Source organism: Biomphalaria glabrata, chromosome 16 (assembly GCF_947242115.1).
Source record: "Biomphalaria glabrata chromosome 16, xgBioGlab47.1, whole genome shotgun sequence".
Lineage (NCBI taxonomy): Eukaryota > Metazoa > Mollusca > Gastropoda > Planorbidae > Biomphalaria > Biomphalaria glabrata.
The window spans coordinates 6,717,450-6,745,165 of record NC_074726.1 but is presented as its reverse complement, the minus strand read 5'-3'; the positions used below and the strand labels follow the sequence as shown (position 1 = coordinate 6,745,165).

The window sequence follows — 27,716 nt, the reverse complement described above, 5'->3', positions numbered from 1 at the left end:
TAATTGGTGAATGTTTTATTGATACATGTTTTGTTAGGGACTTAGACAACTAAAAACATGTATAAAATTCATATTTCTTTCACATGTAATGCAGACAAAGCCGTAGTCCGACCGGGGGGGGGGGTCTATTTAAGTTGTCTTTACGTCTTCTGCGCCTGTCTTCTGAAAGGGCCTTTCTCTTGGCCTCAAATATGTGTCCCGCGGCCTTCGTTAGAGCTCTCCAACTGTCTCTTTTAGAGGCCTTCTGCTACCAGCTACTTTCTTCTATGCCATTGAGGGCCAAAATGGCGCCTGAGTTTATCTTTATAGCGCTTACAAAGGGGGGGGGCACCTCTGCTATGCTGTCCACCTTTTATTAGCGTCGGTCTAAAAAGATCGCATTTAATTAATTCGCCTACATTGGTTTAGTTGTACTAGTTGTTTGAGGCTAGAACCAAGCACCCTTCTTTCAGCTACCAAACTGTTTGACCATTCAACTAGAATGACACTAATGACTTGCAGACAGATTCTGATGACCTAATGTATCACCGTCTGGTCATTAACCACCTTGTTTTCTGTGCTTAGTTTAGTTACACGTGTAGTTTCAACATGAACAGCATTAGAAATAATTGACACAACGTACATATACATTGAATACTTTATGTATGAGGGATTCAGTGTTCAGAAATGATTGCTTCCATATCCCGAGGCATTGTCTTCATAACGCTATTAGTTAAGGTATGTCTTTAATATAGTTAGTCTATTGGCAGGAAGTTACTGGGTGTTTTTACATTTGTAATGAACAGGGGCGGACTGGGTATCAAAATCGGCCCGGCATTTCTATACAAATTCTATATTATATAATGGGAATCTAATTCTAGGTTTATCTGCCATTATGTTAAGTTTGATAATGTATCTAGAAGCATGCATACAGTGACATCTATTTTTATTAGAAATATAGGCCTTAAGTTGCTTTCTAATCACTGAGTATGTAGGTCCTAAAAGGATGAAGTCTACTCGTAGACTATTACATTATTTCGGAAAATGTGTTAGATTAAAATAGTATTACAATTTTTTTTTAAACACGACACACAGATGGCATTTTTTATAAGAGAATATTATACAAACTGTAGGCCTAACAATATTATGTGTGCCATAGTGGCATTGATGCGGCCATTTTGGTGACCCCCACCGGCCCATTAGGGTACGGCCCACCGGGCATTTGCCCAAATGCCCATATAGCCAGTCCGCCCCTGGTAATGAACCTCATTCACCAATCGTAAACAAACAACATTTAGTCACGTGATAATATTGATAAAACAACGGGGAAAAAACTGTCACGTGATAGCCATTAGTATTAAAAATTAGATCGTAATTTGTATAGAAAAGATAGAGAATCACGAGGCTAAATATTGTTTGTTTACGATTGGTGAATGAGGTCCTTTGATTTTATATAGAAAATCTTTCATTGCACTGTGGTCCAATCACTTTTATGGACCAGTGGGCGGGAGGGGGGTGTCTGAGAGAAGGTTTCGTCCTGACTTTTGTAAAGCTTTGCCCGAGTCGGGATTCAAACTCGAGGCCCCTTGTTAGGTGTCCAAGACGTAACCAAGCGGTTTTGGCCTCTCAGCCTCTGCATATGTATCATGTGTTTATGCCAGAGAGCTAATACTTTCATTAGAACGAGAAAAGATTTGATGTGGACAGACTAAACGTAGTATTTCCACATGTAGGCATTACATTATTCAAGAGTTCGTTTAAATCTAGCTCTAAAAGACCTATCATTGGAATAGTATAAAATGTAGTAGATCCATACATTTGCTTAACCAGGTTTCTGTATTGGAGTGAAGGGGGAAAATAGGCAGGAAAAAAAGTTCCTTTTTTTAAAAAAAATTTAACATTCTTTAGTTATTAAGAGGTAAAAGAAATAATTATGCAAAATTTCAAGATTGGGTGGTGGAGAAAAAACTTGCAGAAACTTTTGGGCAGACAGACATAGTGAGTTAATAAAAGCTTTGTAAAAACACGTCTTAACACTCTGGCTTCCTGGAGTCGTCTCGCATGCTTAACTCAGCTTACGACATCTTTACATCATTTGCTCTATAGATCACAATGTCTGAAAGGGGAGCTACATTAGAACATGGAAGGTTTTGTCGGAATCAGCCTGGAAACCCAATGCCTCAGTAGAATTTTAATTCTCTGATTAATATTCATGAGTAGATTGACACAAAGATATACATAGGACGTAATTATGCTTTCTTTAGATTGAAAGGCTGTATCTTACAACCTTGGATATTTACTTAAACATGTTATTTTAACTCTTTCTCTCCGTAATTATTTACCACATTCTGGTGGAATCAACGCTGATATCGTCAGTTAGGAGAGAAAGAGTTAAATGTATTTTCAAATAGTGAGATAAAAAGAAAATGCAGACTCCTTAATGAAATTTAAATAAAAATGCTACTTGTTTGTCATTTTAGATGCAGTCCTCAACAGACTTTATGGACCCCGAGCCTGATTGTGATATTTTGATCCCGGCGCCAGACAGCATGCAATCAAATTACTATGAGGATTACAAGAAGTTGTTTGGATTTGACGAAACAGTCACCAGGCCTAAGGAATGGATTATTGACCAAGCCCTGGTTGTGTCTCAGAAAATCTACCCCCGATGCGGTAACATGGATCATGTGACCCCTGTCACTTCCATGGAGGATATCGTCCAACAGAGTAAAAACATGTGGCCATGGATCGTTCGGTTTTTATCTGATTACAACTGCTTTGGGAGCTACCTGTCTCCCCGTTGGATCATCACTTCGGCCTCCTGCATCAAGACCAACCTTTTGATAGTTCGCCGTCCGAACTATAACCTGACCGGAGACACGGTTTTCGTCAGCACTTTCTTCCTGCACGAAGAGTACGACCGGATCAACGGTAAGAACGACATCGCCCTGATCAGCCTGGACGAGGAGGACTACATCCGCCCTGTCTGCCTCCCCATGTTGAACATCGCCCTGGAGCACAAGGACACGGTGTGCTACTTGATCGGCTACGCCTCGGCGGAGAGGCTCCACCTGTTTCAATGGAAGGTGAACTTTGAGGACTCGTACATCTGCGACGCCGCACTGCAGAACTCGTCGATGTACGTGGAAAGCCACGCCTGCGTGTCTCCTGAGCTGAGATACGAGGAGAGGTGCCTCAAGGGTAAAGGTGGCCACCCAGTCTCCTGCTTCTACGGGTTCTCTTGGCATGTGGTGGCCGTGACGAGTCCCAGGCAGTTGGATTGCACCCAAGACTTCCACAATGACCTCATTTTCGTAACAAACATCACAAGTTTCGTCCCTTGGATCTACAGTGTTGTCAAACACAAAGTCGATGACTGACAAACTAGCATTTACTGACTGACGGGGGTCTTGATTTATACCATAAATAAAATGTTACTCCATAGATATTTTAATTCTTGCTATAATTTGTACTATTTATTTAACTTGTCTCTTCAAGAGATTGTACAAGTATATTGAGTTTTTACAAAGCTGTTGGCGTTATTTCTTCGACATCCAATCTCGGATCAAGTTGAAATTTCGCGCAATTATTTCTTGTACCTGACAAAAGAAGTACAACTAAAATAATTATTTTGTTTGGTATCGAAAAAAGAGAGAAATCGTAGGCCTACTTAACAGATGGTAAAAGTTGAATTAGTTTTTTTGAAGAAGCTTGGGCCCTTGAGTTCAAATTTAAGTCGTAGGGCTACAACTTTTTTTTTACGCATTTAAAAAGCGATCACGTTAACATTCACGCTAATACTCCCTTCTTCCCCCCCCCACCCACCCCCTTTCTTAACTAGTCCAGACAAGTGATAGGATCATAATGCATTGAGAAATCTAAAAGCATGAAAATGCGCAAAATAAAAACAACTGATAAAAATATTTCTAATAGCACAGATTTATTATTGTTACTACAGATTCTAGATCTATTACAAATTTAATTACATGACTGATCCAAAGTAATTGATACTAAACATAAAAATAATTTTACATGCGGCGAAGGTGGTCGACCCCCGTTGATGGTGTTGGACCTAACCCAACAGGACGTCCAATGACAAGTCTTTCAACGCAAAGGCACCAGGTGGAAAGAGGCTTCAGACATTGCCAGTGACAGATCTTTGTTTAGACAGCTTGCCGTCCAACGGACAAAACGGCGCACAAAAGTTTCGCTTTTAAATATATAGGCTGGTTTTGAAACACTCTTTATCTACTTATCTTATTAATTACCGAAGCTACTCCAAAAGATAGTTACGTACTATGAGCAGACGCGAGCATGGGCACCCGAAGTACGTTTTGCAAGTTGCATCATTTGGCTCATAGTCGTAGAACTTTCTGTTTCTTTCTTGTTACATAGAATATTAAAGAAAAGATGTGTTCTCCCTCCCCCATCAATTCCTTTGAAGGGGGCGGTGTCGTAAGCTGAGTTAAGCATACGAGACGACTCCAGGAAACCACAGTGTAAAGACGTGTTTTTACAAAGCTTATTTCATCAGCTCACTCTGTCTGTCTGTGAGTCTGTATGGGCCAAAGGTTTGTACACGTTATTTTTCCGACACCCAAACTCGGATCAAACTGAAATTTTGCACAGTTATTTCTTTTACCTGACAACACACGAATCAATGAAAAAAATATTAACCATTTAGTATTGGTAAATCACTTTAGGTGGTATCTCAAACAAGGGAAAGAAATAGTACTTGGCTGAAGTGGTGGTATAAGCTGAATTAGTCCCCTTTGCATTGGAAATAAACAGTACTTGACCGAAGAGGTAGTGTTAGATGAATTAGTCCCCTTTATAGATTCTCGTCTGAGGCTTATTAAAAATTTAATTACATGACTGATCCAAACTAATTGATACACTTGATGAATTGGATGTTATTTGATCTGCATACACTAGAAAAATGGTTCATTTTGTCGCATTTGTAACATATTTTACAAATGCTTTGTTTTTTAAAAAGTTATTTCTTTTTTGTATTTGTATTTGTTCATACGTTAAATTTGCTCACGACGTATTGATTTCTTACTTTCATATTTGACAGCCTACGTTGTTGACTGTGGTTGACTTACAGTATCAAACTGCTGGTAGACCACGTAGCCGATGTAGGTGTATTATAGTGTGTTTTTTAATTGTACAACTGGAAATAACTTGAACACATTTCTTTTTTTAAAACAAACCTAAATTAAAATTTTATTAACAATATATACACTATTTTATGCACATTCAATTTGAAATGAGATATAGATCTAAAAGTAATAAAATAAGCTATTTTAAATCATTAAAACAAAATCGAACTCAATTCAAAACCACATTGAAGAGATAGAGTTATGTCCAATAGATCTAGACTAGACTGACTCTTGTTGGGGACAAAATATAGCCCTAAAGCATATTTATAAATGGAGACAGAAAAAATGAACATAAAAGGATAAATTTAATAAATAGTCAAAACTCAATTTGATTTATTTTTATTGTGAAATCAAACATTTGATAATGTTCGTTTCTAAAAAGCGCAAAACAAACGTTGAACATTTTGTTTGTTTATTTTATTTGTAACTTTCTTTCCAAAATAAAGACTACTACGCCCAAGTCCAAACCTCCTGCATGGTGACAGAGTGAGGCCAATGGTCATAGTAGGCATCAACACTGGCCTGCGACGTCGCAATCTGTGGGCAGGAGACACAAAGAGCTTGTGGCCACGTCGTTCAGACCTGTGAAGTGGCAAAGAGCTATTGGTCTAAACTGCCCACAGATTGCGACGTCGAAGGTTCAGGCCTTCTATGACCACTGGTGTCGTCAAGAAGATGGTAGCGTGCTTAAATTCGGGCACATCGTGACGGCAGTCAGAAGTCTGTTTAGTTTTAGCAGACATCCGGCAGTCGAAAACAAATGTTTTAAAAAGCCATCCGATGACAGCGAAAATAAAATTGTAACTATCTACTGTTTCTTTCTTTTTTTTTGTCTGTTCATTTTAGTAAATTAAGACACCTATCACCAGGTAAGTCTCAGACGTGGGAGAAGAGGACGTGGCCAGGTAAATGCACATTTCAAAATAGCTCTACATCATGGACAAACATTATGCTTTTGTTTGGGAAATTAGGGTTTGTATAGCAAACGTAGACCTAACCCATTCCTTATTTAAAACAAGTTTCCCTATCAGACCTAGAGATCTACAAGGCAGATGATGTTAAGGTCATCTGTTTCTGTGGTCTGGTTAACAAGGGTGTCATGTGGCCAGCACAACGACCATCCGCCTTTACTTTTTCCCAACTAATGTCAGGTACCCATTAGAGCTGGGTGGACTCAGGTGGAATCGAACCAGGGACCTCCGGTTCAGAGGCCAAGCGCTTTACCGCTCAGCCGCAGCGCCTCCCCGCTGCATATAGTGAATGTTAATGTTATTAGGACGCTATCTTTTCAGGCGAGATAATTTCGAAGACATTAAGGTTCATGGTTGTCTTAATTAGATCTGGCTTTTTTTTCCTTCTTTTTTTTTTTAAATAAATATTTTTCTTTACAGGTTATATAGGAATGTAAAATACTACAACTAGTCTCTTGTTGATCTAATCGTCTGTCGAACGAGTCCAAGCAAGGAAAATTTGTCTCAAATCTGATTTCAATGGAAATTTATGTAATGCTAAATAAATTATATTGGCTTTATAATAAATACTATTTTTAATTACCACAATACAGTTATAATACCCAGGCAAGAGAGTAGATTTGTATAATTGTAAAAAGATGTAAAATAAATTTTTTACACACATATAATGTCATTTCTGTTTTTGGAAAAGGATTTTGTTTTGCACGATAGTATTCATGTGCAACGATGACAGCAACAACATGGTCATTAGCTGACAGTGGCGTAGTTAGGAATTTGCCATTTTTTGGGGGCCCCTTTATTTTGCGTAATGTTTAATATTTGATGTAAAAAACAACAACAATCATTTGGGGGGATTTACAAATTCTCCTCTTCCCTCTCCCCACTCTAGCTACGCCACTGTAAAGCTGAGCTCTAGCCAGACATTTGTTAGAGTTCCAACGAGGTTGCATAAATTTACACAAAATCTGTTTTTTTTATGCTTTACTATTTAGAATATTTTTAAATCAACAATATAAATGTATATGTTTATGGAACGATGCAGTACTTCATGAGGTAAGGAAAAAAAAAAGAAACATAATAGCCAATAAGCCTTACCATGTTTCTTATATGTAGACCTTTATAGTGTCCTTAATGTAGGATTAGATGAACATTTTGGTGCATTTTTTATGCAATATTTAATTGAGACCTCGGAAGAATTTTGGAAGCATTAGATAAAGATTTTGATGGTGCCTTCGATGCAATAGTTGTTGTTTTTTAATTAAAAGTTTACAATTTAGCAAATTTCTTAAGTTCGAAGCAAAAGTATGTTTGTATGTAATAGGACAGCACTTAATGAGATGCGGAACAAAATAAAATAAAACAAAGCCAATAAGCAGTACCATGTTTCTTAGATGTAAACTTTGATAGTGGCTATAATGTGCCTTTTGATAAAGTCTTTCATACAGTATTTGATGCAATATTTGATAAGTATATGATTAGATTTAGGATGATTTTTACAGATGCGTTAGAAACATTTTCTGTTGTAGCCTTCGATGCAATGATTTATGGAATGGAATCTTGTTTTTATCATTAAAATCTTGTATCCCCCTCGCTGGCACGAAAAAACTCTAAACGTTCCAAGTCACTCTTCTTTGACTTTGTTGAGGAAGAAGCAGCAGGAGACTTCCTGGACGTCACGATGGCGGCCAGCAGCATTGGCACGGCAGAGAGGACACACAGAGATCCAGCAGCAATGTCCAGCGCGAAGCTCCAGCCAACGTCCAGGAAGAAGTCCAGCGCGGCGATCTCGAAGGCTTGTTGCACAGCGCTGGCTGAAGTGGTGAAGTAGATGTTGTTGACGTGGCTGTGGTAGATGTCAATGCTGTACTTGGCAGCGAACGTGATATCTGAGCTGAGTATCAATATACCTGAAAGATAAAGCAATAGCGTCTTGACATTGTTTCTGTTTGATTCTAATAGCCTTTAACTCTTTCTCTCCTAATTGACAGTGCCAACATTGATTTGACCCAATTAAGCTAAATTGATTTTTGGATTTTTTAATTTTTAATTTGTGTTGTGTAAAAAGAGCACGCATTCTCCTATAATTCGATACCAAATTTAACATTTTCTGATAAACAAACACAAAACGTTTTTGAAGTTTAATCATAACAGAATAATGAAATACAGGTGAGCAAAATGAATAATTCTATCGTAACGATAAAAATAATTACAGAGAGAAAGAGTTAAACTTTGTGTACGTTATGTGTTGGATAGTAGCTGTTGACAGTCTGGTCTAAAACAGTTGTAGGCGTATATATTTTTATATATTTTAAGACAAAACTTTAATATCACACTAACAATATTAACAGCTTTCAAATCCAATGTAGATATATGTATTAACACAAATGAAACGAAACAAGACAAACATTAAAAATACTTTTTTTTAAAGAGAGTACCTCCTTTATACAACTTGTAGTGCAATTGTTTTTTCTCTTAATGACTAATCAATGTTAGAGAATTAGAGGTTTGTTGCGTCATCAAAACTTGATGTTCATTAGCAGACGGTGTATAAACAAATGACACAACAGATGACCCAACATACCTCCTATAACGGCACAGGTAACAGAGACCACCAAGAATAAATTGACACATTTGGCCAAGTCATTTAAGATCCAAGCTATGGTCGAAATGACACCAGATCCAGCCACGATGACCCCGACAATGGACAACACTTGTGCTGACTGAATCCAATCTGCAAGACAATAAAACTGATGCATTCATTACCCATATTTACTCAATTGACTGTAATAATATTTTACGTATTTATATATTTGTGCGATTAAATAGAAAAACCACTATATTTCTAAAGTGAAAATACATTTGATATTAGGTATAGTAGATTGCTTTTAAATTGTCAATATTTTGTCTAGTTACTCATAAATATATAGAAGAACGGGGATGTCAACGTCGTTCAGCTTCTACGAACAGGGGCGTTAACTTCTATTATAGATATAATCATATCAATTGTTATTGTTATTCCCCTTTGTGCAATAAAAAAAAAAACGTTTACTCCTGGGTGATTTTTTTTTTAAATATCCTAATAACTCCAGGGTGAGCTGCAGATAAATAAATGGTATGTTTTTAAATTGAAACAGATGAAACAGTTTACGCTACTGGCCTACACACTAAAACACACAGTATAAAAAAAATGTACTGCTAGATCTCCGCGATTAACTCCCTTCCTTCACATCCCCTAATTCTAATACGGTAGTCTACTTTAAGTGCCAAGTGTTTTCACCAAGGACCAGTTAATATGTATCTTTTAAGGCACTTCAGTACATTGTATAGTGAAAACATTTGATGTAAATCCAGTGCTAAACGCAGAGACGGAGATACATTATGTCATTCTGAGATGTAGGCCTAAAAGATGATAGCGATTCCCCCCCCCCCAACTCCTTTTTTTTTCTCTTCCAGCCAATCTCATTAGGTAGTCACATAACTGGTCAGATTACTGTCATTCCTATCAACAGCAAATAAATTTCATGACCAAGACTGTGCAGTGACTTATCATTTGGGGGAAGGGGGCCTTCACAGACTCAAATAATGTGATGTAATTGTTTTTATGTGTATTAATTTTAATTACAAATAAGAACACATATGATTCAATTTTACATGTATTTTATTTCTTTTACCAAAAAATATGACGCTTTTAGTTTTACAAAGCTGCTTTGCCAAATGTATTTTTATTAAAACATTAGGGTGGGGCTTCCTAAAACAAAATTCTGCCCAAGGCGACCACTTACTTAAATCCGGCCCTGAGTTGAACTAAAATGAATAAAGCGTTACGCTTGATGTATTGTATCACTTCAATAAACCTTTGGCCTTTTTTTTTCAGAGTCGTAGTAAGGTACCCAAAAACAAAGTAAAACAGGATGATGCATCCATTAAGAAACTATAAGACAGAGCGAGACAAAAAGAAATGCAGTCATCCTGTATGTATCTGAAGATTTACCAACTTGCCAACTTTTACGATTTATTATGACCTTACAAATTTCCCTCCATTCAGTTAGGGTTGAAAAAAAAACAACTTTACTTCTTATAGTTACTTTACAAAACAAGGCCTTGTTTCAACTTTAAAAAAATTTTAAATTTTTTTTGTAGTCTTAAAAGATCTCCATGTGCAGTCTAGATATTGTATATATAGGTCTGTGGTAAAGCCTATGACTATGTAGAGAAGGAGAAAAGGAAGAGAAACTAGCATTGTATAGATATCATTGTTTGAATTAGACTAGCTGAAGTATTGAAGGTATTCACCCACATTCCAACCAGGGGAGTGGCTATATTGTTTACACATAAATAACAGCTTCGACTATTATGTTCTGTAAAGTTACCAGACAAACAAACAAAAACTAGCAGATATACAAACATTATACACGAGAACTACAGTAAATCATATTAAATAATTATATTCAGAGTACAAGCACACTGAATAAACCCCTTGTTTGGTATACTTCGTCTCGGGGCCGGATTAAAGGGTGGTATCCACAAGAAAGGGGCTTCCATAAAAGAAAAAAATGTGTTTCAATTTCGAAGTGTCTAACTTGAAATTCGGAATATGTAAATACCGGTACAGCTCCGGATTTAGGGCAGTGAGTCTACGAAGGGGCGTTACCCTACACAAATTCAAACATATACACTTTTTAAAACCAAAGATGCATATTAAATATTTAAAAAAAAAGGAAAAAGAGATTAAATTTAGGATTTTAGATTAGATTTTTATTTATTAGTGGATCTTAATTAAAGCTTTCGAAAGAGTGTAGGGGCCTACACAAAAATCTTGCTCCGAGGCCTCCGCATATTTAAATCCGGCCCTGCTTCGTCATATAAGGTTTGAATTATCGTCATTGTTTTAGAATATGCTTTTCTGTTTTCGATGTGGGGATAGAAATGGGCTACCGGGAAGTTCTTACAATGTTTATAGGCCTATTTACTAGTACCAGTAATGTGATCAGGTATTTATGGAATTTCACATAAACTTGTTTAGCGATAAACAGTAAAGAACACTTAGGACTTTCACATTAACATCTTCATAGTTATATAGTGAAATAGATAACAAAACAAATAAGCCCATTACCATTAGGGGGCAGCAAAGTAGTGAAATAAAAAAATGTACTTTAATTAAAAATTTTAAGGTATCTGATTTATATCTTCTATTACTTATTAGAAGTCATAACTGGATTAAGCGGACTGACCCTAATCAGTGCTGGATGTAATAGGTTACATAAACTATAGCTTAGGACCCCCGCCTGCTTGTTGTCCCCATAAAATGCTTACATGGATGTGTTGTGTTTATTTAAAAAAGTGCCCGATAAGGTGACTTATCTCTATAATAGCTTATCTTGTTTAGGGCCTTAGCGAGCCTAAATCCGGTCCAGACTGTTATACCTATAAAAGGTAATATCATTACCTCCATTAGAATGTATTAGAGTACTGATAAATACAGGAAGATGCGATATAGTTTTATTGCACTTAGACTAAAGGGGAGGGGCTAGCCTCATATTCCTGAACCCGGGTCCGGCTTTATCGGTACCACCAAACAAACCTCTAACGTCACTTTCGTAAAACTATCGTATATACACAAACACTCAGTGAATGTCACACTTTGAGCATTGTACCTTATAGTAGCTTGTTCTGGCTGCTTTCCGATCAGACAACAAAACTGGAAGTAGTTTGTTTTGTTTGTTTGTTTGTATTTGTGTGTGTGTGTGTTAAAATATAAAAAAAATACGTTTAAAAAAGCAAAGCTTGTATAAGGAAAAAAACTGCACAAATTACGACCATATCTCTCAATACTGAAAGATTTATCTTCCTAATTCTATATGAAACTAAATTAATTAATTACTACTAATGAATTAACTGTATGGTTAATTTTTTGTTCGGTTCAAATATTGCCTTCAACAATGAAAAACGGTGCAAAGTGAAAGTTTCAACTTTGTCCGAGATTAGAAAGTGGGAAAAACGAGGTATACAAGATCTGTACCTATCAGACAGACAGACAGACAGAGTGAGTTGATATAAACTTAGTAAAAAAAAACGAGGGGGTAACTTGTTTAGATTTAACTCTTTCTCTCCGTAATTATTTACCATACTCTGGTGGAATCAACACTGGTATCGTCAGTTAGGAGAGAAAGAGTTAGAACAAATTAAAAAAAAAAGATTCAAACTCTGATCTTACATGGTGAGAGAATGACGTCCGTGCCATTAGCACTAATTGCATAGCACTGACTTTGTGCTTTCTGAGAGAGTGAGGCGGAGCCAACACAAAGCCGCCACAACCCGAACCTCAACTCAGTGTCCACTCCTGTCAGATTGTCTGGAGTATAGCGACCTGTTGAATTCAGCAAAGAGAGTTGGATTAAAGAACAGCTCAAATATAAAAAGAAGGGTGCTTTTTAAATTTTTGCAATTTCCAATTCCATGTTCCACAATATATTCGCTAAAAAAATGTATTCCAATTGACTCGCATATCCTTTAGGAAATAAATGTAAATGTTTTTTAATGCTCAAAGAAGAGCTAAAGGGAGACCAATCGTTATAGAAGGCCTGAACACTGACCTGCTACGTCACAAACTGTGGGCATTTTAGAACGATAGCTCGTTGCCACGTCACAGGTCTGTACGACGTGGCAACGAGCTAATGGTCCGAAATTAGCATTAATACATTTGATACTAAGCGCTGAACTTTTGAGTGACATAAGCCAAGACTATTCGTCATTGGTGGCCTCAACACTGATCTGCAACGACACAACCTGTGGGCAGTTAAGACGAATAGCTCTTTGCCAAGTCGTACAGATCTGTGACGTGGCAACGGGCTATTGGTTTAAACTGCCCACAGATTGTGAGGTTGCAGATCAGTGTTCAGGCATAAACACTACAAAACTTGGATTAATTTTCAGTAAAAAAAAAAAAAGAACGACATTGGTACTGGCATAAGACATTTGAGTACTCACGTGTGACATTGGTAGCGACATACTTCGCGTCTGCATCTTTCAGGATGGCGAAATAGTCCGTGGACATGCTAATGATGTGCAGCACCACTCCGATCAGCAGTAGAGTGCCGCCTATGGCCACCAAGATGACGGAACCCTTAGGTTTGAGTTTGAGCAGAGTGGTCATGGTCACTCATAAGTGACCAGATGACCAGACGACCAATGATATAGCTAGATTTAAATTACTGCTTGACTCTGAGGCATACCAATGACAGAACTGAAATAGAACAGAACACTTTAAATACGGACAGACAACATGCTACATTACGTGTAAGAAGAACATTAAGACCGATCTGTTTCAAACTTTTTTTTTACATTAGTTTGTCATTTTAGCTCTCGTGTTAATGTGTGTAATGCTATCACAGCGTCTTGAGCCTGCATTTAGTTTGTTAACAAGGCTCTTAAAATTATATTATAATTAGTATTATTAAATATAAAAACTTTAGAAAATTAAAACAATGAAAAGTGATGTCGTAGACAATACTGATAAATAATTTAAACAACAAACATGCTGACAGGGTTATCTAACACTATACCATATCGGCCAACATACAGGTATTAAAGATCAAGAAGTGCTGACAGTGAAACAGGATTCTACATAAAATGTAAAATATATGAAGACCATACAGTTGCAGGCCTATCACAGACCTATCTAACCGTTGTTCTGAGTACTGAAATCTCTTAATTAAAGAAAAAGGGGGAGTAAATAAGCTACATGTATTTGGTTTAAACTAAACATTGTTAAAAAGTGCGATCTCAAGAGTTCAGAACAAAATATTTAAAAATTCTCTCCTGTATAGATCAGAGGTGCCATTAAGAAGCGTGAACTATAGTTTTGATTTCTTCTCCAACATCAGTCAACCTAAAGCCAAACACCCTCACCAGCTCGACATTCAGAGGTTCAAGTGACATTTGACATCATTGTCAGAAGTGTCAAATGACACCCTCTGTCTAGCCAGTGTAGCGTAGCGGTGAATGCTTCCAGGGCCGTAAATAAAACAATTTTGATAGAGACGATTTGATCATTGAAAAGTAAAAAAAGAAAGAAAAGAAAGACAAGTAAGATTAGAATGAAAAGTAAGAAATGAATGAAAAGTAAGTAATGAATGAAAAGTAAGAAATGAATGAAAATTAAGAAATGAATGAAAAGTAAGTAATGAATGAAAAGTAAGAAAAGATTGAAAGTAAGAAAAGAATGTAAAGTAAGAAAAGAATGTAAAGTAAGAAAAGAAAAGAAAATTAAGAAAAGAAAGAAAATTAAGAAAAGAAGGAAAATTAAGAAAAGAAAGAAAAGTAAGAAAAGAAAGAAAAGAAAGAAAAGTAAGAAAGAATGAAAGTAAGAAAAGAATGTAAAGTAAGAAAATAAAGAAAAGTAAGAAAAGAATGTAAAGTAAGAAAATAAAGAAAAGTAAGAAAAGAAAGAAAAGAAGAAACGCTTTGTGCCTCACGTCAAGTAATCTATGTGTTAAAGTGTATTATAGCTGTAATATACAATTATACACAACTATATACCACCATATATTTGATCAAGATACAAAACTAATATCTATGTATACATCTAAACCTTGGAGGCGCGGTGGCTGAGCGAACCGAGGTCCCGGACTCGAATCCTGGTGAAGACTGGGATTTTAACTCCAGGCGCCTTATGAGTCCATACAGTTCTAATGGGTACCTGATATTAGTTGGGGAAAATAAAGGCGGTGCTGGCCATATGACACCCTCGTTAACCATGGGCCACAGAAACAGATGACCTTTACATCATCTGCCCTATATGTCACAAGGTCTGAAAGGGGAAATTTAAAAAAAATCTAAACTATTCTAAACCTGTATAGGCCTATCATCATAAATTGAGCCATTATTTATCATGATACAAAACAGTGTATATATTCCACTAAGATACTAGACCTATGTAGCTTAAATTATCATAATGCATCTTCCTTTTTTTGAAGTAACGTCTGTATTATATAAGATAAGAAGATAAGATAACACACAACGGACAGATAAATTAACTTTAAACCCATTTTGTGTTAAATGTTAACCTTTTTCATTTGTTTGCAACTGACGAAGACCTCGTGACCCGAGCATAATGTCTTTTATTGTAGTGCAGCAAGGTTTAGTCTCTATATTATATTATATATCATGTTTCTTTCTAGTGTTTTACCTTGCAATAGTAAATCTTTATATGCTCAACGACATAATTTTATAATAAATAAACATAAACTAAAGATAGATCTCTATAGTTTGCAATATTAAGTTTAATGTCTTCACATGCCATGTCCCGTATCCTTTACTTACAGATATTGTTATCAATAATCAGCCTGGTTTCCACTTGGACCGTTGGACGTTTGTCTTAGTTTTAAGATTCAAAATGAAGCAGCCCCCCTATAGACATCGTCCACACACACATACACAGAGAGAGAGGGAGAGATATAGGAAGAGAAAGGACAGAGAGAATCAGGGGCTGAGAGAGAGAGATAGAGAGAGACGGAGATAGTAAAAAAGAGAGACATGGAGACAGACATAAAGAGACGGACAGAGACAGGGCGAGAGACAAAAACACAAAGAGACAGATAGAGACATAAATTATTTATGAAACTGAATGTGAATATTCAAAATGTATTCTATTAGGTAAGTCCTGGTTAGTGTCTCCACTTCTCCAGGCAGATTAATCGGTTAGAAATTTCATGTAAAAAGACAAAAGTAAAAAGAAAACAGCAAAACAAAATATATCAGTGATCAATTAATTTTCGAGGTTTCTATGGATACTACACAAAAATTACTCTAAAACCAATCAGATGGGGCAGCGGGCATAAAAATTAAGGATTGAGAGCCACTGGTTTGAACAGGATAACTTTGGCTCGATTACTCTTTTGTTGATGTGCCAGCCATGAAGTTTTCCTTTATTATGTACTGTACTGTTCTCTCCTTTTCTTCTACGACTATGATATCAAGTCACAATTTGTACACTACTTGTTCTCGAGTCATTCAACCAAAAAAACTCAAGGTTGAAATATTTGAGAAAACTTGACCCGATTCTAATTATAAGCGTAAACAAGAGAACATTTTCACTAAGCTACGAAAACATATTTATATTACTAAATGAACGGTTGTATCAAAATAAATAAATTAAAAAATACAATTTCTTGTTTTGTAGGCCCTAGATATCAGGCCCCTATAAATTTGATCCCCCATAAAAATAAGAGATTACCGGTATGTCATCGTCTGAAAGTCAAAGTTTAAAAATAAAATTAGATCTATTTATGTTAATTTTTTTTATTTCAGTGAAATGTGTATCTACTAAATTTATTTTTTTTTAAAGGTCGGAATTATTTCACCATCATTTCCTCTATTCCTTCGTCTAATCTACCGTTGGGGGACCACACAAGATCTGTTGACTGTCTATCTCCATTCCTCTCTGCCTTCTTTGTCTTTTGCCTTGGATAGAATCTTTTTTAATATCCATTCTTTTATAAGGACTTAAAAGGTCGGAATCATTTACAATCAGATATTTAAACATGACCTATGAAATTTCAGTGTTGCCTACAAATATGAGACACATATCTGTCATAACTACTGCACTCAAAACAAAATCATAAGCCTGAAATATTACAATATTGGCATTTTCGATTCATGGTGGAAAAAACTAAAAATAAAGAGATTTTTGGTGCATCCGGCGTACAAACCAAAGGAATTGAGATAAGGTTTGTTTTTGAAAAAATATGTGACAATATTAGTGCACTTTTTAGATCTGCAGAATCAATTTTTCTAAGCTTCTTATCTTATAAAATACAGACGTTACTTCAAAAAAGAAGATGATTACGTCCTACGCGTCATGCATCTAGTCATGCATGATAACCAATGACTTACATTCTTCCAAGTCACTGGTTTTCCTGGCTGGCTCAGGCTCTTCCGTTAGTAGCACAGAATTTCAATTAGAAGGAAGCATTAGACTTTAACTCTATGGCTTAAAACAAATTGGACAACTAACTAGCGGTAATAAAGAAGATTTGATACCAATATCAACTGTCACGCAATGAGATGGTGTTACAATTAAAGCTCAATTCTGATGTTCAACATTGATGTTCAGACAGGCGTCCTTCATCTTTTTTTTTTTTTTTTAGTTTCTTGTGAAAATCTGCACAAAACTTTGGTAACTATGTAAAGCTCGCTGATGTTTATTCCGATTGGAGATTTTAAAATTTACAAATACATCCTTAATGCACCACTCTGTACAGTAGTGCTGAGCTAACTATGTTAGTTGTTTTTTTCTGTCAAGAGACTGTCTAAAGTTAACGAGGGTGTCATGTGGCGAGCACAACGACGAACCACCTTAACTTTTTCCCAAGTAATGTCAGGTACCCATTAGAGCTGGGTGGACTAGGAGGCGCCCGAAAATCCCGAAATAAAATTCCAGTCTTCACCAGGATTCGAACCCAGGACGCCGGTTCGAAAGCCAAGCGCTTTACCACCCGGCCGAGGTATCAATTTCCTCTGTACTAATAGATCTAGTTTTCGGTGTTCAAATTCCAGTGGTTCGTGACTCCATTTTAGTTGGTGGCGACGTCAGCAGGTGTTAAGCTAGAACCTGTCTAACATGACCTATTCTTAAAAGCACGTTGACAATGTGTCTCTGTTGTGAGCATAATGTCTGCACTATTCCGTTCTTAAACATTTCAAAAGAATAATGAAGCATTATGTGCTGATATGTCATGTGTAACATAGTTTGTTATTGTTAGGTAACTTCAATACACAGCCTACTTCACTGGTTATAGCAAACAATGTCTGCGATCAGTCAGTAGTCACAATTTTTTCCCATCCAATCTAAAACGTAACTTGTTTGACATGCCCATTGTAGAAATATTAAGGTGCTTTATAAATTTATGCAATTTTTTTTAAAGGGGAATGACATTGCAGGGCTCTAGACAGCAACATGAGGGGTAAGAGAAAGGCCGGAGACCAAACACGGAGGAGATCCATACACCAAGACGGCAGGATGGACATTGAGCCAACCGAGGGGATTAGCTCTAAACCGAGTCAAAAGGCGAAGTAGTTTATACGACCCAAAGCTCTACTGTTAGCCTAAAGTATTCAATCAATATGTTGACTGGGATGTTCAGGATGGTCATCAAGTCGTGTAGTATGCAATCTTGACTGTCTACTTGATGGTCCCGGGTTTAAAACCTGCCCTTCGCCATCCTCAGCTATCCTGCGTATGATTTGGCCTAGGACGCACTAATTTTATACAATGAAGAAACAACGGAAACAAATCTTGTAGCATGATAGGACAAAGGTCTTCCCAAAACATTCGGTCGAGAGTAAGCCTACACAATTATGTAGCTGCTCGATATATTGTTTTTATAAGGCAACAGATGATTGCGAAAAAAAAACAACCTAATCAATGCTGCACACCTGTGAACAAAACATAATAGATCTACTTCTTTCCCAGGTCAGCCCCATCATAACATACATTTTTTTTACTTTCAGTGTAGTGTAATTTATTAGTGAGTGGGGCAGTACTATGTCGGCTTAATGTAGACTCCATTAACAAGCAAAAGAAAATGTGGTTTGGATTTCTAGGATCTAGATCCAATTCTTGAAATTATTTAAAAACCAAGCAAAACATTGGGGTTTATTAAACACAATTGTAACAAATCAAACTAGAAAATAATGCTATTTAACATTAGTTAGGCCAATATTATCAACTTAAAAACCAACGACGCAGAGTTTAAGTCTTTGATAAACATGCATGACTACATTGACACATGAAATGCATCGGGCGTAATAATCTTCTTTTTTTTGAAGTAACGTCTGTAATACATAAGATAAGAAGATAAGAAGAAGATGTTTATTTTGGTGAATATGTGAAGTTTATTGAAGTTTGTTGCTATGGAGCCTTTAAGCTTACTAATACATCTTTTATGCGGCACTCTGTTTAATTGTGTCGAGACCATTTTCTAAGACATGCCATTTTTTTTTGTTAGCGCGAAATAGACTACACAAGAAAATATCCGCAGCAAAAAGTTGAAAGAAGAATTCTATGGCTACCGATTTTTTTGAGAGCCCAATTAATTACGCCCGGTGCATTTCATGTGTCAATGTAATCGTACATGTAAATCAGTGACTCTACTTAAATGTTCTGCTACGTCATTGGTTTTCCTGACTGTTTCGGACAAACCCATATAATGGCACTATGTAAGAAGGAGAACTTGTACGAATTAGCCCTAGCATATGGAATAAGGTCTGCACAAAGAGTAATAAATACTAATGAGTGTAAATCTAGACATAGTTATAATTAGATCTATAACTAATAACTTTTCATTGTAGTCAAAGCCTTGCTGCTGATGGCAACACTGGTATCTATTATCATGTTTTTTTTAAAAATATCTACATCAAATTTCTATATAGTTCCCCTTTCAGACCTTGTGGTATATAGGGCAGATGATGTAAAGGTCATCTGTTTCAGAGGACTACGGTTAACGCGGGTGTCATGTGGCCAGCACAACGACCAACGACCAACCGCCTTTACTTTTCCCCAACTAATGGATGGACTCCGAGGCGCCCAAAGATCCCGAAATTAAAAATCCCAGTCTTCACCAGGATTCGAACCGGGACCTCCGGTTTGGAAGCCAAGCGCTTTACCGCCATTGCGCCTCCCAAGTTCCTATATAATATAGCCTATTAGATTAGATATAGTCTAGTAAATTATAGATGGAGCTTTTATTTCGGTTTGCATAAGGCGCCAGTATCCATAGGGTCACTTTAAATCACACCCTTCATAAATGAAATAATGAATACAGGTAATCTCGCTTACCTTAATAGTGTACCATGACAGCCTTTAAAATAATGCATTCAATACATAATCCATACCAAGCCGTGAATGCAAAGAAAACAAAATACGACATACGCAAATAAACTAGTCCTACAGTATCCTACACCGACTTTACCAAGTGAAGGAAAAACATTTTTGTTTTTTAGTTCACGCTGAGTGATGTTTAGTATCGATACGAGTCTAGTTCATCTTATAGCATATCGATTCTGCATCGGGTTGTTTTTTTATAGCCGAGAACCGTCAAATAAAAAATGTTCAGCGATATTTATATAAACGACAAACTATACAGATAAATGAACATCTATAGGGATAAGACAAAAGTTGTTCTATGAACGAAGGTGGCTAACAACAAAAGGTTCTAACTTTATATGTTTTAACCAGGGCCGTTTTAAGGAAGGGCAGGTGGGTTTCCACAAAAAAGGGGCCCCCACAAAAGAGATAAAAATATATCCGAATTTTGAGGGATCAGAAACTTGTACGTTTTTTTTGTTCTTAGATTTTTTTTTTCGAATTTTTACAGCTGGCAAAAATGTAATTCTAGTAGTTCTTGTGTCGGCGATATACATCAATTGTTAAATTTCTTGAAAAATCCTTAGAGCCTTTTTTGCGATCAGCTGTCCATGCAGGCTGCTGGCTGGTTCAGGGTTTTATGAAGTTCTGACTTGATGGTAGACTATTAGCAAAAAAAAAGAAACATGGTTGGACTATCATTTTTATTTTAACTCCTAAACAACTGCCAAATGGTGGTTGGCAAGACCAGCCTTAAGCCGATTTGACCAATTACTCCAAATTGAGCCCGCTCCAGTCAGTGGCTCAACAATTTACAATTAGCATATCACTATCAGTCCTGGCTCTTGTCACAGGCTTTGAAAGATATGGGACTTACAGAGTTAACATATTAAATGTACCGTACGAATGACGTAATTTTAATTAAACCACTGTCACCTATTCCTAAGCATGTGCATAATAAATGTTGATATAACGGTCTAATTAATAGTAATAGTTGTAAACGATTGGGCCCCGCAGTTCCTAGAGCAGGCCCTGATTGTAGGCTCTAATTAATCAATAAATACCAGAACTGAGATCAGAAATACAATTATCTGTAAAAGCTAATAAGCTCAAGTGCCCGTTAAAAAAAACAATAATCCACAACTGATTTGATATGCGTTAAAATTGTATTGTGTGTCCTAAGAAAATATTTTCTTTAATTGTATTACTTTTGTGAGGATTGAATTAGCTGCTCCAATACCAATCGAAAGCGGCTTCCCGAATCTAGGTCAGCCTTACTTGATAAGTTTATTTTATTTTTGGCCTGTTTACATTTAGTATTTTCTAAATATCAGATAAAGTTATTACTAAATACTAACTAGATACCTAGAGGAGATGAGGTCACTAGGAAAGAAAAGAAAGGTAGAAACATTCAGGGACTGGGGGTAGAGTTTGTCAATTTACAATCCTAGAATTGTCGTGAAAATATTTAGAGAGCTATATAACTAGTTCCATTTTCTACATTTTTAAATTTTAATATACAATGCCACACACCCCACTTCTTTTCTTTCCTTTTGGTTGTAGCTATTATTTAATTACTTCACTATTATAATTTAAGAACTGTTGTCGCGTGCGGAGTACTGAGTAGTAAATTAAAAGGACTTTGGATTGACTTTGTGAAGCAGCCATCAATTATATTGTTAGGATATATCTCATGTGACTAGATTTTGAGTCAGGTTTTGTTACTCTCTTCTTTGTATTAAAAATGAGTTATTTATATTTCTCTCTTATCATTATCTTTCTCTTTTTGTTACTTTCTCTTTCGTACTAGTCCTCTTTCTATTTCTCTTTCTCTTACTCTATATTTCTCTGTTTCTCCTTCTCTCTCATTTTCTCTTTCGTCATCTATCTTTTCACATCTCTCTCTTTTTCTCTCTTTTATCATTCTTATCGTCTCTTTCTTTCGCTTTGCATATTTCTATTTTTATATCTCTTTCTTCCTCTCTCTTCCTCTCTCTTTCTCTCCTTTCTCTGTATCTCTCTTTTTCTCTCTTTCTTCCTTTTCCTCTCTCTTTTTCCCTTTTTCTCTTTTTTGTTCTCTCTCTTTCACTCTGTATTTCTTTTTTTCTCTTTCTCAATCTCCCCTCTCTCCCTTTCTCTCTCTGTTGTTCTCACTCTGTCCCTTGCATTTCTCTCTCTTTTCTCTCTCTCTCTCTCTCTCTCTCTCTCACTTATTCTTCCCCCGCTCTCTCTCTCTCTCTCTCTCTGTTATCTTGATATATTATGAACTTTTGACTGACATGGCAAACGTACAACAGAAATGTTCTATATAAACAAGTAGATAGTCGGTGCGCTTGTGTGTGTTGTCACAACGCCATTACTACATGCTAATGCTGCAATTGGATTGATGCTTTTGGATAATGTCATAGACCAGCAGCGATTCCAAATCTGTCATTTATGGACTATGGAGGGTCGGAGGCCATTATACTTTTGCTAAGTTATTCTCTCTGTAGTATGTTGACATGTCATCTTTGGTGTATGGTCATCTTCTTTGTGACATGTGGACATGTCTGATTTATGTCCATCTTCTCTGTGGTATGTGGAGATCTCTAGTACTTTTAATATCTCCGGTTTGTAGTAATATTAACCATAAGCTGTTTTTTTTTCATTTCTGGTTGGTCATTAGTCAACTTGGTGGTCCATGATACTAAAAGACCACATTCCCGAGAATCCTTATTTATAACCTTGATGCAATGAGGCTATCTAGATAGTGGTCATCGACAGCGACGTGTTGTTCCGAAGCACACGCTAAATACCCCCTACATCTGTATACAGTATACTAAAGTTGCAATATTTCAGCATTGGTAAATGCTACAGAAGGATCCTGGGTTTCGCATTCAATGACCGCATCACAAACCAAGAGATTAGAGACAGGGTAACTGCAGCGATTGGACCCAATGATGACCTGCTAACGATCGCAAAAATACAAAAAAACACAAAAAACGCAAAGCTAAAAATCTAAAGCCATATTTCAAGATCTTCGGGGCTCGCAGACCTTCCTTCGGGGAACAGTACCAGGAAAAAAAAGAAGAGGCAGACAGAGAAAGCGATAGGAGAACAACATAAAAGAATGGACGGGCCTGCCATTGAAAAATGTTCTAACTAAGGCAAAAGACAGAGTGAAATGGAGAACGACGGTCGACGAATCTTGCATGGTGCCCCAACGGTCCAACAGACTAAGTGATAGGTAAAAAAAAATAAGGTAGGGTAAAATCTTAACATCAAGAGGAGCAAGGAAACTGTTCTTCAATGGGTTCCAGTTCCAGCACACACTGAATTAGAAGGCAATGCCGGACACGGCAGAGTGGGACGGCGTGTGTTCCGGAGGCTGAAAGTCGGGACTGGCGAGGCCTACCCTTGTGGGATGTCGCCAGAGAATGCTGTCCTTCGGGGCTGCATACTGTATAAGAGACCCAGGCAAGACACTATCCCAAAAACCCTCCTATAGAAAAAAAAACTATACAGAGAACTGCCTGATCTGTGAAACCACTGCACAGTTCATCTGATATATAGGATTACTTATCTGAACCCTCCGACATGTAAAACAAGAACAAAGAAGAAGAGGCATTAGTCGGTAGTCGGGATATGAAAAAACAACAACTCCTGTTTAAGTGATCCTTGCATTTCAGGATTGAGAACCATTGGCAAAGATAACAAACATTACATCTGTTGACACAGTCATTACCTCCTCTTCTGTGTAATCCAAGTACCATTCATACTTTCACTACATGTTTTCGCTTAACACATGTTGACGTCACCATCAATGGAGTCACGAACCACTGGAATTTGAACACCGAAAACTAGATCTATTAGTAAAGAGGAAGCTGATTTAAACAAGACTAATGTCTACCTACTTACTGCAGGAGGCGCGGTGGCCGGGTGGTAAAGCGCGTGGCTTCCGAACCGGAGGGTCCTGGTGAAGACTGAAATTTTTTAATTTCGGGATCTTTAGGGCGCATCTGAGTCCACCCAGCTCTAATGGGTACCTCACGACCTGACATTAGTTGGGGAAAAAGTGAAGGCGGTTGGTCGTTGTGCTGGCCACATGACACCCACATTAACCATAAACAGATTGTCTTTAAATTATCTGCCCCAATAAATAGATCGCAATGCCTGAGAGGGGAATCTCTACTTTACTTACTGGAGCCACCATTTTGTTAACCCTTGTTTGACCCCACGTTAACCATAAACAGATGGCCTTTACATCATCTGCCCCCATAAATAGATTGCAAGGCCTGAAAGGGGAAAGTTTACTTTACTTTACTTCCTGAAGCCACCATTTTGTTAACCCTTGTTTGACGACTGAAAACGACTAACACAAATACAAGATGAAATCATGTTAAAAACATTTGACATACACAGATTTAGGACGCACGAAAACATAGCTGACAGCTAAACAATGAAGCCTCGTGACAGCCTTAGCAATATACTGGGCGCTGGGTGAGCGTCATAGGAGAAGACGACGTGATATTAAGCGGGGAACGAAAAGTTTCATTTATTTTTTAAGGTAAAAATTATAGTTTCATAGCTGTTATAAAATCATTTTTGAACATCAAGCAAGTAAAGAGGAAATTATTGTTAACTCTTAAAGTGCTGAGTTGTTTTCCAGTGAGTGCAAAAAAAATGGAATCACAATTCTGATGTTTAGAGGCTAAACTACCATACGTGTTTTAACTTAGTTTTAAGGGTTAATGCTTCAAACATTAAAATCTTCAAGAGATGTCTTTTCCTTTTCTAAGTAGGGTCATTTAGAATGTTTACCAGTTACCATTGTCACGCGCGAGAGGCGCCTGTTTGTGTGGTATGCGCACTGGACTGTCTTTCGGATGGTTTTGATGGTCCAAGGTTCATACCCTGCCCGCTGCTATCCCCCTGCTATCCTGGACTAGGATGAAATTATCTTCAAATTTGAAGAAACTTCCAAAACATGTAAAAATATTTTTACAAACATTTTACAAATAAACTGAAAGCGTTTTTTTAAAAGATATTTTAATACGAATCCGCTAACACCATTGTTGTTGACTTTCTCATCTCAGACTCAGAGCAGTCGAATTTAGACTTGATATGGCCCTAAACTATTTGAGATATGTATATCCTACTCCCTCCCCCCCCCCCCCCCCCAACTTCCTGCGTCTATGTTGTTTACAAGTAAAGTAAAGTTCCCCTTTCAGACCTTGCAATCTATGGGGCAGCTGATGTTAAGGTCATCTGTTTCTCTGGCCAACGGTTAACGAGCAGGGTGTCACAGTTAAGAATTCGTTGAGGTAATCCAATATTTATTGAGTCACTTAAAAGTTTAAGACACTTCAATGTTTGTTGAGACACTTCAGAGTTTGCTAACACACTTCAATATTTGTTAAGACACTTCAAAATTTGACGACACCAGAGTTTGCTGAGACACTTCAATATTTGTTAAGACACTTCATTGTTTCCCTAGCTGAAAAATAATTCTAAAAGTCACACTTGACTGAACCAGCGGACTAGGTTTGCTACTTAGGTTTGTTACTTAGGTTTGTTACTTAGGTTTGTTACTTAGGTTTGTTATTTAGGTTTGTTACTTAGGTTTGTTATTTAGGTTTGTTACTTAGGTTTGTTACTTAGGTTTGTTACTTAGGTTTGTTATTTAGGTTTGTTACTTAGGTTTGTTATTTAGGTTTGTTATTTAGGTTTGTTACTTAGGTTTGTTACTTAGGTTTGTTACTTAGATTTGTTATTTATGTTTGTTACTTAGGTTTGTTATTTAGGTTTGTTACTTAGGTTTGTTACTTAGGTTTGTTACTTAGGTTTGTTATTTAGGTTTGTTACTTAGGTTTGTTACTTAGGTTTGTTTCTTAGGTTTGTTATTTAGGTTTGTTACCTAGGTTTGTTACTTAGGTTTGTTATTAAGGTTTATTACTTAGGTTTGTTACTTAGGTTTGTTACTTAGGGTTCATCACATAGGTTTCATTATTCAGTTTTCATTATTCAGGTTTCATTATTCAGGTTTCATTATTCAGGTCTCATTACTTAGTTTCCTTCCATTGGTTTCATTACTTGTCCATTGTTCATCCCATGGGCTGAGGTAGAGAGGAAGGGGGGGTGGAGGTATTTCATATTCACTCCTCACCGAAGTAAAAAAAAAAAATACATATATCGTCTTATCCTTGACAATTCTGTTTGATATGACAAACAAACAAACCAACAAAAGAATGCCACTACATACGGCTGCCGGGCTGCCGGGCTGTCACTGAAGTTTAATATAAATGTATCGTCAGCCGGCAACTTGTTTACAGGAACAATAACTTCTGATGAACTAGATTCTTTTGGGCTGGGCAGATTTGTGACTAGTGGGTCAAGTCTGTTGTTCTAAATTTAAAGACGCTTCAGGACAGAAGACTATAAAAGTAAAGTAACAATAATACATCAAACACGGAATCACAATTTACATTATTTACAAATACAAATGCAAAAAATAATACATGACTTAGAAAGACACAAAGACAAAAGGCATATTTCTTATAGGCTAGGAAAAATTGTGCTTCTTCTTCCTTATTGCCATTAGAGCAAGGAATGAATGGCGTGAATCAGCCAGGAAAACCAACCACTTAGTACAGTTTATGTCTTTAACATGCGTGATTAAATTAATATATGGGTAAGCGTTAGCCGTAATTATATTCTCATTTGAATAGACTTCTGTAACTTTTAAGATTACTGGCATTACCCACCGATTACGCCCGTTGATTGGTTCCCAGGCTACATATTGTTTATCGCCATGGATCAACTCCCTTTTTCTGAAATGTGAATTCTATATCACTTTTGAAAAGCAAGATATGTGCTGCTGGAAATGAATGATTCTCAGAAAAAGAGTTTCAATAGTGCTTAAAAACGAAAGGAAATATAACCTTGTACTTTTTAATATATGGAATATAAAAAAAACAACAACATATTATTCGTGAATAAAGAAAACTTTTTGATAAATTTAACCGTATGCTGTTTCGATTGATAAAATGGCTAAGTTGTTCGAATCGCAAGGAAAGTAACAACAGGTTAAATTTTCGTATTTTTTGCACCCCACAAGTGGGAGAATTAGTAATATGTCAGTGGCGCTTATGTATATAATAAGATAAGAAGTCTATCTGTAGAATAATACAAACCAAACAAAATAAATTCAAAGAAGTTTTTGAAAAAAAATTAAACTAGCGCATAAATACTATTATATATATATTTTTTTAATGTGTGGGGACAATTACGTTAGCATAAATGATAAAATAATAACAACAAACATAGCAACTGGATTATATCATTAACTTATCGACGCATTGGCCTACTGTATTACCATAGACTACGTGAATTTTAGTCTGAGATTTGCACTTAGTAATCCGGGTTGAACGCTGGGAATTTAAATTCTTTAATTTTCTGTGTAAGGAAGTTCACGAGAGCACACAGCTTCAGGGAGGAAAGTATAGGATGTGTGGCTGAGAGGCCAAAAGTGACCCAAAGCCGCTTGTCGACGCTTGACCCCCTAACAAGGGGTCTCAAGTTGGAATTCCGAAAGGGGCCTCTACAAAAGGGAGAAAATACATTCATTTTTTTTTTTTTTTTATCGTTCGCATTTTCAGGGCTGGCAAAAATGTCGTGATTAAGAAGTGTACGCTTGTAGCATACTCGGAAGAAGTAAATACAGCTCTGGATTCATGACAGTGCGTCTAACAAACTCAAAAA

At 36.7% G+C, this 27,716-nt stretch overlaps 2 protein-coding genes across 2 annotated transcripts; one reads left to right on the top strand and one right to left on the bottom strand.

The window, feature by feature from the left end:
* Positions 1–514: 514 nt before the first annotated feature.
* Positions 515–3,599, top strand: LOC106073004 (serine protease 29-like). Its single transcript, XM_013233471.2, has 2 exons — positions 515–717; positions 2,460–3,599. The coding sequence occupies exons 1-2, from the start codon at positions 667–669 to the stop codon at positions 3,357–3,359; spliced, it is 951 nt and encodes a 316-aa protein (XP_013088925.2). The 5' UTR covers positions 515–666; the 3' UTR covers positions 3,360–3,599.
* A 1,865-nt stretch (positions 3,600–5,464) lies between these two features.
* LOC106073014 (uncharacterized) lies at positions 5,465–20,137 on the bottom strand. The gene is made up of 5 exons (XM_056013422.1): positions 19,950–20,137; positions 13,100–13,355; positions 12,327–12,479; positions 8,694–8,843; positions 5,465–8,019 (listed from the first exon to the last, which is right to left on the bottom strand). Exons 2-5 carry the CDS (start codon positions 13,263–13,265, stop codon positions 7,682–7,684), a joined length of 807 nt encoding a protein of 268 aa, XP_055869397.1. The 5' UTR covers positions 13,266–13,355; positions 19,950–20,137; the 3' UTR covers positions 5,465–7,681.
* Between the last annotated feature and the right edge of the window lie 7,579 nt (positions 20,138–27,716).